This window comes from Erythrolamprus reginae, chromosome 6, assembly GCF_031021105.1.
Source record: "Erythrolamprus reginae isolate rEryReg1 chromosome 6, rEryReg1.hap1, whole genome shotgun sequence".
Taxonomy (NCBI): Eukaryota; Metazoa; Chordata; class Lepidosauria; order Squamata; family Dipsadidae; genus Erythrolamprus; species Erythrolamprus reginae.
In genome coordinates, this window is record NC_091955.1 from 81,115,140 (window position 1) to 81,126,176 (window position 11,037).

General features: G+C 41.7%; 1 protein-coding gene across 2 annotated transcripts in view; it reads left to right on the plus strand.

Annotated features, from left to right (window-relative positions):
• The window catches only part of DENND5B (DENN domain containing 5B), a 160,797-nt gene extending 154,339 nt beyond the window's left edge, over positions 1-6,458 (plus strand). For both annotated transcript variants that reach the window (XM_070756372.1, XM_070756373.1), the window contains 2 exons: positions 3,070-3,244; positions 5,802-6,458. In XM_070756372.1, coding sequence (XP_070612473.1) covers positions 3,070-3,244; positions 5,802-5,985 — 359 coding nt within the window. In that variant the 3' untranslated portion in view covers positions 5,986-6,458. The remainder of the gene's footprint in view (positions 1-3,069; positions 3,245-5,801) is intronic.
• Positions 6,459-11,037: the final 4,579 nt, after the last annotated feature.

Consider the following 11,037-nt stretch of genomic DNA (forward strand, 5'->3'; position numbering starts at 1 on the left):
GCCTGCAGGGCTGGGCTGGCCTCTGGCAACCAAAACGGGGTCTGAGAAGACCACGTGCGACCCCCATGTGGCACATTTTTAGCCTAGACGGCTCCTGCAGCATTGTGCTGGCCAAAAAGGGGTATGGGGGGCATCCCATCTCCCCCCTCTGGCCTGCCTGCTGAGAACTATAATGCTGATCTGGCCTACCAAGAAATCCAGTTTGACATGCCTGAGTTAGGGTTTGTATATTATACTGTGCTAAAATGTGGTAGGTTTGACTGGTTATTGTTTGGTGTGAACCACAGGTAAGTCCTCAACTTAACAACTGGACACTTGATGGCCATTCAAATTTATGACCGATCCCCAAAAAGTCACTGATGAAGTTACAACAGTGACCACAACCATCCCAATTCAATCATGTGATTGCTTTTCAAGCATTGGCCGCCCCCGGGTCTTCGGAGAGGGGCAGCATACAAATCTAATAAATTATTATTATTATTGTTGTTGTTGTTGTTGTTGTTGTTATTATTATTATTATTATTATTATTATTATTATTATTATTATGTCAGTACAACACAGCAAACTAGATCACTATACTGGATTTCGTATTTCATCACCAGTCGGGCGCTTCCCAAGCACCTAGGACTGCGTGATGTAGCGGCGAATTATGTTTGCCGATCCCAGTAAAGCGGCCTTTTGCAATTGACAGATGGAGATTTTGTCAATTCCGATGGTTTTCAAATGTCTGCTGAGATCCTTTGGCACTGCGCCCAGCGTGCCAAGTACCACTGGGATCACTTTCATGGGCTTATGCAGAGTCGTTGCAGCTCGATTTTTAGATCTTCGTATTTCACTAATTTCTCTAGCTGCTTCTCCTCAATTCTGCTGTCCCCTGGGATTGCGATGTCAATGATCCATACTTTCTTATTATTATCCATACTTTCTCCATTATTATTATTATTATTATTATTATTATTATTATTATTATTATTATTACTACTACTACTACTACTATTATTGGCTCACATTACAACTGGTTGCAGTATCCTGCGGTCGTGTGACTATAATTTGCAATGTTTTTTGTTTTTTTTACTGGTTTTCAACATTTTTTGCTGATTTCTGGAAAAAAAGAACACTGATCCGGGAGAATAATGGTTACTGACTTAGTAACCATTATTATAGGATACTGGCTTATATGCGTGGGGCAAATCACCAATGTGGATTATACATAGTAATATGTCGTACTAATCATTATGATAGAATACTGGCTTATATGCATGCCCTGTGGCTCACTTGGTGACCATGAGGATTCACTTTACCACCATAGTAAAAGCAATCACGAAATCAAGTCAGGTTCCTGTAGTGATCCATTAGGGACCACAACAACTTAATGTCAGAAATTCCGGGCTGAATTATAGTCATTAAGCCGAGGTGGCACAGTGGTTAGAGTGCAGTGGTGCAGGCTTCTTCAGCTGACTCAGGTTGACTCAGCCCTCCATCCTTCCGAGGTGGGTAAAATGAGGATCCAGATTGAGATGTATTGACTGATTTAACAGTGTATGATTACGACTGTTATTGACTAAAATATTTGCCAAAGTAAATAATATTTTATACACTTAATGTATCTGGATTGTATTACTGAATTATAGCTGGATATCTGCAAGGCCTCTATGTTTCCTCTGTGTACATATATCTTTGATTACTCAGAGATAACTGAGTAACTTGGGCGTCCTCCTCGATCCACAGCTCACATTAGAGAAACATCTTTCAGCTGTGGCGAGGGGGGCGTTTGCCCAGGTTCGCCTGGTGCACCAGTTGCGGCCCTATTTGGACCGGGGGTCACTGCTCACAGTCACTCATGCCCTCATCACCTCGAGGCTCGACTACTGTAACACTCTCTACATGTGGCTACCTTTGAAAAGTGTTCGGAAACTTCAGATTGTGCAGAATGCAGCTGCGAGAGCAATCATGGGCTTTCCCAAAAATGCCCATGTAACACCAACACTCTGCAGTCTGCATTGATTGCCGATCAATTTCCGGTCAGAATTTAAAGTGTTGGTCATCACCTATAAAGCCCTTCATGGCACCGGACCAGGGTATCTACGAGACCGCCTTCTGCCGCATGAATCCCAGTGACCGGTTAGGTCCCACAGAGTAGGCCTTCTCCGGGTCCCCTCAACAAAACAATGTCATTTGGCGGGCCCCAGGGGAAGAGCCTTCTCTGTGGCAGCCCCGGCCCTCTGGAACCAACTCCCCCCAGAGATTAGAATTGTCCCCACCCTCCTCGCCTTTCGTAAGCTCCTTAAAACCCACCTCTGCCGTCAGGCATGGGGGAACTGAGATATTCTTTCCCCCTAGGCCTTTACAATTTATGCATGGTATGTTTGTTTGTAGGTATGTTTGGTTTTTTTAATTGTTTTAGTATTAGTTTTAATATTGGATTTACATGCTGTTTTGTACTACTGTTGTTAGCCGCCCCGAGTCTACGGATAGGGGTGGCATACAAATCCAATAAATAAATAAATAACTGCACACTCCTTAACCAGAGGAAATAGTATTTTTGGAGGAAGGGCTTATTTTAGGGAAACACAGTAACATGAACTGTAGTGATTCACTTAACAACTGTGGCAAGAAAAGTCATAAAACGGGGCAAAAATCATTTAACAAATGTCTTACTGAACAACAGAAATTTTGGGTTCAATTGGGGTTGTAAGTCGAGACTACCTGTTTGCTGTTTTGTACTACCTGCTTTTACCAAGAAAAGCTTTTGTTTGAATGCCTTGTGAAACTCCCAGTGTATTTTATTTCAAAATAAATTCAGGGGCCTACTTAATCTCTCTGAAAAAATTTTGAGTTTGGTGAAAGCTCAGAAGGAAGTGTGCCATTGAATTCAGTGGATACTCTGTGCCTTCGATTCATTCCGAAACAATTGAATAATTGAAAAAAATTCAGAAAGGCAAGAGGCAGGGACATTATTAGAACACTATTTTTTAATCCAGTGGCTTTCTTGGATAAAATAGCAAATTCACTGACTAAGACATTATTTTGTGTTTGGTGACTTCGTTCTCTCTTTTGTCCATCTTCAGAAAAAGCTGCAGCTTATTTCATGGTGGCTGACCAGATTGAAGACAATGAAGACAATGTCCTTCTCCAAAAATCCTCTCGCAAAACCTTTTGCCACTACATCAGTGCCATCAACACTGCTCCGCGGAACATAGGGAAGGATGGCAAATTCCAAATTCTAGTTTGCTTTGGAACTCGGTATGTAGTGAATTAAACCTAAATAATTTTGAAATGAAGTGCACCGTATAATGGTGTTGAACGATGGAGGCCAATATTCTCAGCCTTCGTAGCTGACGGAGTTCATTATCCGTTCATGATCTTTCCATCATTGCCTCCAGAAGTTTGAATGCGTCAACGCTGGAAATTTTTAAGAAGAGATTGGACAAACATTTGTCTGAAACAATATAGGGTTTCCTCCCTGAGTACAGGGTTGGACTAGGAGACCTCTAAATCTCTTCCTACTCTTTCATTCCGTTCTATTATCTTTTAGTTAATTTACTCATAGAGTATTATAATGGTAACAATTTGGAGGAGGGCGTGGAACCAAGCCACTTTATATTCCTTGAAGAAAAGCAGATTGTGAATCTTTAAAAGAAATATATGATTTTCTTAGTACAGGCCAATGTCACAATTGTGATAAGTAGCCCCTTGCCTAGAACGTTTATAACCCTAAACCTTTTGTAAAAAAAAATATCATTTACTATGTTACTTTAAAGATTGTCAAAAATAGTTCCTGTATTTTAATATAAAACCAGTGACATATTTTATTGTCTTAAAGTTGTAGGTAATTTATTGTCTAGATCAGTGTTTCCCAACCTTGGCAACTTGAAGATATTTGGACTTCAACTCCCAGAATTCCCCAGCCAGCGAATGCTGGCTGGGGAATTCTGGGAGTTGAAGTCCAGATATCTTCAAGTTGCCAAGGTTGGGAAACACTGTCTAGATTATTTAGACCTCATTAGGAAAAATAGATTTACTTTTAAAAACATAGCCATGCCATAGTTAGTATGACGAATACTCTGGATCTATGCATCCCTGTTCTTCCAAGGGGTAAAAAAATCCAGCAGGTAGATAGAAGATAGACCAGAAGATAGAGAGCTAGTTTAGTCTACCGGTGGAGACTAGAAAGTGGAAGATTGTGAGTTCAAGTCCTGCCTTAGGATTGAAAGCCAACTGGGTAACTTTGGGACAGTCACTCTCAGCCCAACCAACCTCACTGGGTGGTGGTTGTTATGATGAAAATAAGAGAAAGAAGATGTGTTGCATATGTTTGCCATCTTGAATTATTTGTAAAAATAAAAGGAGGGGGGAAGTGCACTTATACTCCAAAAAATATGGTAAATATCTCAGATATGACCTTTCCTAGTTCCCACAATGAGAAAGGGAGGGAGGGGGAACCGTATTTACACTTGCAAGTTTCTCTTACTGTATATTTACAATACAAGTAGCCCTGACCTACATAAGTTGTCTCTCTAGTACAGAGGTCTTCAAAAATGGCAACCTTAAGATTTGTGGACTTCAGTTTCCAGAATTCTTCAGCCAGGTATGCTGGCTGGGGAATTCTGGGAGTTGAAGTCCACAAGTCTTAAAGTTGCCAAGTTTGGGGACCGCTGGCCTAGTATGATCGTTCTTGAAAGGATGACATCAGCAGCAGCTCTTTTGTCCTCTCTGTATTAGAGGTACCAAAATGCAGAAAATAATGGATAAATAGTTCAAAAATAGCACTTATTGGTAAGCCATATGCATTGCAGCCCATCCCTAAGTTTTCACGTAATTCATTAATATGTCATTAACAAAAACAGAATAAAAGGACTTCCAGAATTGATTCCCTGAATGCATTTAAATATAATCAATTAAATATATGGCCTCTTGGCATCTAGTCTTAAATCATGTTTCTAACTACCCCGTTTCTGCCAAAATAAGACATCCCCTGATAGTAAAAGTCCAATCGGACTTTTGAGTGCATGGCAATAAGGCCAAGGGCTTATTTCAGGGTTCAAAAAAATAATAAGACAGGGTCTTATTTTGGGGGAAACATGATACAGTGGTACCTCTACTTACGAACTTAATTCGTTCCGTGACCAGGTTGTTAAGTAGAAAAGTTTGTAAGAAAAAGCAATTTTTCCCATAGGAATCAATATAAAACAAATAATGTGTGTGATTGGGGAAACCACAAGAAGGGTGGAGGCCCTGTTTCCTCCCAGGAGATTCCTAGAGAGACCCCACAGAGGCTTCTCCCTGCCTTTTCTGGCCCTGTTTTCCCCCAGGAGATTCCTAGAGAGACCTTACAGAGGCTTCTCCCTGCCTTTTCCAGCCCTATTTCCTTCCAGGAAATTCCTAGAAAGACCCCACGGAGGCTTCTCCCTGCCTTTCTCAGCCATATTTCCTCCCAGGAAATTCCTAGAGAGACCCCATGGAGGTTTCTCCCTGCCTTTTCCAGCCATGTTTCCTTCCGGGAGATTCCTAGAGAGGCCCCACGGAGGCTTCTCCCTGCCTTTTCTGGTTACTATTGTGGTGGCTTGGTTTTGGAAGTGGAAAATGGTTCTTCAAAAGAGACAAAAAAATCTTGAACACCCAGTTCTTATCTAAAAAAGTTCGTAAGTAGAGGCATTGGTTGGTAGAGGTACCACTCTACTTGGATGTAGCCTGGCAGGCAGGATCTGTTGTTGTTGTTGTTGTTGAACCTAAATCCATTTTACCTCTTATGCTCACAACGTACAGCACCTGATACAACTTGGTGATACTTTCTCTACAGGGATCATTTACTCGCCCAGTGGATTCCGTTACTGGCAGAGTGTCCCCCGCTTAGCCGGATGTATGAAGAAACGGCTCTTCTGCGCGATCGCATGATGGTCAACTCCCTCATCCGAGTCTTACAGGCACTGCAGGACTTCAACATTGTCTTGGAAGGTTCATTCATCAAGGGGGTGGATGTGTAACACTTGCAGGCAATTTTTGTCGCTCCCTCTCACACTTTTCTCCTTTCCTTGGCAAACCAAACGCACCGGGCGGGGAGAGGGCAGAGATCGGTTTTTAAAAAAATGCAATGATTGGTCATCATATCCCGCTCCGTGTTTAGATCAGCTTGTTGGTAATGGGTGTGACAAGGCTCACACATTGCATGGGTCTTCTGACTGATCTGCCCCAACCCTGCAAAGGAGCTCAGTTGTAGTATCATAGTTTTCAAATGAGAGGTTTTGTAAAAAAAAAAAGAGTATTTTCATGTGTTGATTGTGTGTAAATAGGCTATCTTCCTTTAGAAATGCTAATTCTTTTCTTAGAATCCGTGTTCTAGGGCAGTGATTTTCAACCTTTTTTGAGCTGCGGCACATTTTTTACATATACAAAATAATGGGGCACCTTGAGCGGGGGGGGGGAGTGGGGGGGCTAAAAAAAGTTTGGACAAAGAAAATTCTCTCTCTCTCTCTCTCTCTCTTCCTCCCTTTTGCTCTATTTCTCTCCCTCTTTCTCTCTCTTCCTTCCTTCCTCTCTCTCTCCATCCCTCTTTCTCTCTCTTCCTTCCTTCCTCTCTTTTTTGCTCTCTTTCTATCTCTCCCTCCTTCCCTGCCTCTCTTTCTCTCTCTCTCTTGCTTTCTTTCTCTTTCTTTCTTTCTCTCTCTCTCTTTCTTTCTTTCTCTTTCTTTCTCTCTCTCTCTTTCTCTCTCTTGCTTAGCTTCGCAGCACACCTGACCATGTCTCACGGCACACTAGTGTGCCGCGGCACACTGGTTGAAAAACACTGTTCTAGGGCAAGGGATGGGTGGGAGGGGAAAGTAGCTTAAAACAACTTTGTAGGGGAAGGGAGAAACCACTTCATGTTGTAAATATTGTACAAATGTAGTGGGGGGTGGGAGGAGGTTGTGTTTGCAAAGGTAGCCACTGCTGAACCTCTTGTGTGAGCCTACATTGCTTGCTGCTTCCCCATGTATCTTGATCTCATTATGCCATTTACTGTAGATGCAAACTTTTTTGTCCGTCCACTGAATCATCTTCAGGTCCTGGCGATTCTGGCATCTTCCTGATGGATCTTGTCAATCAGCTCAAGGAGTCGATTTTTGGGGAATCCCTGTACCACAAACAGGAAGATGTTTTAAACATTTTGCCACTGGAGATGATAACAATGGAAGAAAAACAGTATTATAATTGTGATTGTTAATTATATTTTCAGTTTCCTCTCCCACCACCACCTTTCCTCATTTTGGGCTAACAATCCTTCTTCCACGTTGCTTTCTTAAAAGAGAAGAAAGAAAACTTTGAAGGAAATGTGATGCTTTGCCATCAGCAACTTAGGTAGAGTTCCTTGAAATAATTGTGGATACATAAAAAAGACTGCAATAAGCCATGCTTCATTTTAAACCCAGTTTGTTGTATAAGTTTGAATTAACCTTGCAGATGTGAAGGTCAGGGCTATTTTACCTGGTTTATTTATTTTGCTGTTCTTGCATTGTGCTGATTGATTAGATATGGACAAAAACAAACCAGGAATAAGCCAGGAAAAACCCTACTAACATGCCAAACCACAATAAGAGAGTAATAAAAATGTCCTAAATTAACTATCATTTAGCCCCCAACTCCACTTGCATGTCATGACAACCCGAAACCAAATCATCATGCCTTTAAAGCAATGTGTGAATTCAGTCCACAAACCAGTATCTATTCCCTCTCCTGTATTTAATAAAGTGGGCAGTTTGCACATTTCTTTACTATATTGGAGGATTTTCCTATTCGATGGCGGGCTCATATTCTGCTCACAGATTATGAACAAGAACCTTGCTGCAAAAATTGTAGATAAGACCCCCACACCCACATCTGGTTATTATGTAGAAATGGCTTCCCAAGCAGAAAAGACTTAACTTTTAAAGTTGGTAGTTACATTACCGTACCTGAGTGGTTTGGGAACTAGTTCTCCATTGCTCCTTCATGCACCATTCAAAGAACATGAGGAACAGATAGCCACTGGGGAAGCAACGGTAGCCCAGAGAATGGATTGAAATGTAATTTCTCCTTTGTAATCCTAGCATCCATGGGTTACCCCCGGGAGGCATATTTCTACAAGTGCATACAATTTATCATAAAGGGATTTGGGAATGTGATGCTGACCTTTGAAGGCCAACAACTTCAAATCCATTTGAGGAGTGGGGGGAGATTTTTTTTTTAAAAAAAATCCATATATCCATAGGAAGAAAGCAAAATTCCAATTATTCCCTACTATGAACTTTATCCCAGGGATCGGAAACTAGATCCTGAAATACCACAAAGTAGATAACTAAGTAATATTGATGCAGAGTAGGTGTGCCTATGATTCTATATTTATACAATGAGCTAAGGTGCGATCCTTATTAAAGCTGATGAGAAGGGTACCCCTAGGAGTTACATCCTTTTTCCTTACTATGCGTATTATACAATGAAGCTTTGGAAACTTCAGCTGTTGGCTTTAACCTTCCCTTAAGCAGAGGAATATTGTAATTTGGCATCCAGTCCTCACCTTACCCCAAAGAAAGACAGACTTTGGACTGTGATTCTAGTAATCTCCATCCCAGCATTTTATATTTCTGGACCTTTTCTTGTTTAATGCCCCAAAATGAGGATCTGGATCCAGTTATAGAAAAGGAACCAGATGCAGAAAAGGAATAATAGGGAGACTGTGAAAAATACCGATAACGTGTTTTGTTTTTCTGCTTGTTACAAAACTGCCCCAAAGCTAGATCCAAGGCCTGTTTTTCAATAGTAGGGCATTTAAAAAGAACCAGCTAATGCTACTTGGGTGACTCCATTCATTCCAAATGAACCAGGAGCGAGCGGGATTGCAGAACCGATTTTTGCCCCATTTTTGCATCCACCGGTCTTGTTTGTAAATCCTTTTCTGCTGACAGGATGCGAACCCTGTTAAATGCGCTATGCTCGAAAGTCACAGGTCTCCCAACATCTCCCCTCGTATGTCGTGCTCAGTATCTTCCCTGACGATGTCCATTTCTGTTTCACAGCATATGAATGGCGTGCAAGGAACATTATGTACAGTATGTTCTTATTAGGCAATAAAAGTACTGTATAACTATGTAGTATTATTACAGCCTTGAGGTATTTTTGAAGCATGGGATTTGAGCTCTAATAGACTAGTCTCGTTTGATGACTTCAGGAGTGCAGTTTTTGGTGACTTATAGCGTGCAGCTTTCCTCCCTCCTTTAAACAGGCAGCACTGATCACTTGGGCCTCAGTGATTTGGTCTGTCGAACATTCAGAAATCATGAAAATGTAGTTCACAAAAAGGCGAGGGCCATACTTTCTAAAACGTAATCCATCCCATTCATATCAGTGTTAACCGGTTATTCGTTTTTAGAAGCTGAATATTTAAGATTACCAAAGTTTTCTGTTAACTTTCTGTTAAGTAAAAGGAAGAACGCTATGTTTTTTTCTAGCACTGCTATGCTAGCATAGTTTTTTTTTAAAAAAAATACAAGAGAAAATGGACTACAATTGAGAAGTGGATTAGTATGTAACTATAATGGAATTGTTTTAAATTGCAAACTTTGCCACTGCAGCCCATTTGCTCAAAAGTTAAGTTTCACTGTGTTAAATGAGTCTTACCTCTGAGTGAAGAATTTTGGGTTTGTGCTGTTAATTGCCTCTCTTATATTTTAAGAATATGCTTGTGATTACAGTGATCCCTCGATTATCGCGAGGGTTCCGTTCCAAGACCCCTCGCAATAATTGATTTTTCGCGATGTAGGGTTGCGGAAGTAAAAACACCATCTGCGCAGATGGCCGCGCATGCGCAGATGGTGGTTTGCGTGGGCGGCGGGGAAGACCCAGGGAAGGTTCCTTCGGCCGCCCAGCAGCTGATCTGCTCGGCAGCGCAGCAGCAGCGAGCAGACGAAGATCGGGGTTTCCCCTTTGCGTGGGCGGCGGGGAAACCCCGATCTTCGTCTGCTTGCTGCTGCTGCGGCCGCCCAGATCAGCTGCTGCGGCCGCCCAGCAGATCAGCTGCTGGGCGGCCGAAGGAACCTTCCCTGGGTCTTCCTCGCTGATGCCCCCGCTCGCCCGCCCGCCGCCCGCCAGCAAGAGGGGGAGAGATAGAGAAAGAGAGAGAAGGAAAGAAAGAGATGAGAGAGGGAGGAAGAGAGTGTGAGAGAGGAAGAAGCAAGATAGAGAAAGAGAGAGAGAAAGAAAGATGAGAAAGGAAGGAAGAGAGTGACGTCATCGGGTGGGAAAAATCGCGATATAGCGTTTCGCGAAGAACGAGATCGCGAAAATCGAGGGAGCACTGTATTTCATTGATACACACCCTCCTTCCCCAAGCAAGTGTCTATCACATAAGGAAATGTTGTGTGTTAAACTTGAAATGTACAAAATACCTGGTGTAGTTACTAAATATTTCATTTTCCCCAACCATTGTTTCTTCGGAATATGTTGCTATTTTATCTTTCACATTAGCAAATTAATCAGGATTGAATAATGTTCAGGAAATGAATATTGGTTGAAAAGTATTGTTATTTCAAGCACTTTAGCATACATATCACAGACTGAAGCGGGTTTGTTTTTCTCCAGGGTTTGGATTAAAACGAAATGCAGCTTTTCATGCAATGGTCTTTACAAATAAAACTGTGAGAATAGCAAAATGTGTCCTGTACAATTTGTTTCTCTAAAAGAAACCCAAAAAATAATCAACGTATTTGCTGGAAATTCTGGAATATGTATATCAATTTATGTATAAGATTGGCAATACACAATATCAATCCTAGTTAAAAAAAAGTTTCTATGGCTGTGTCGAAGGATTTACTAATGTGGTGCCTCAGTGAATAGTAGTGTTCCCTCGATTTCCGCGGGGGATGCGTTCCGAGACCGCCCGCGAAAGTTGAATTTCCGCGAAGTAGAGATGCGGAAGTAAATACATCATTTTTGGCTATGGACAATATCACAAGCCTTCCCTTAACACTTTAAACCCCTAGATTACCATTTCCCATTCCCTTAACAACCATTTACTCACCATTATT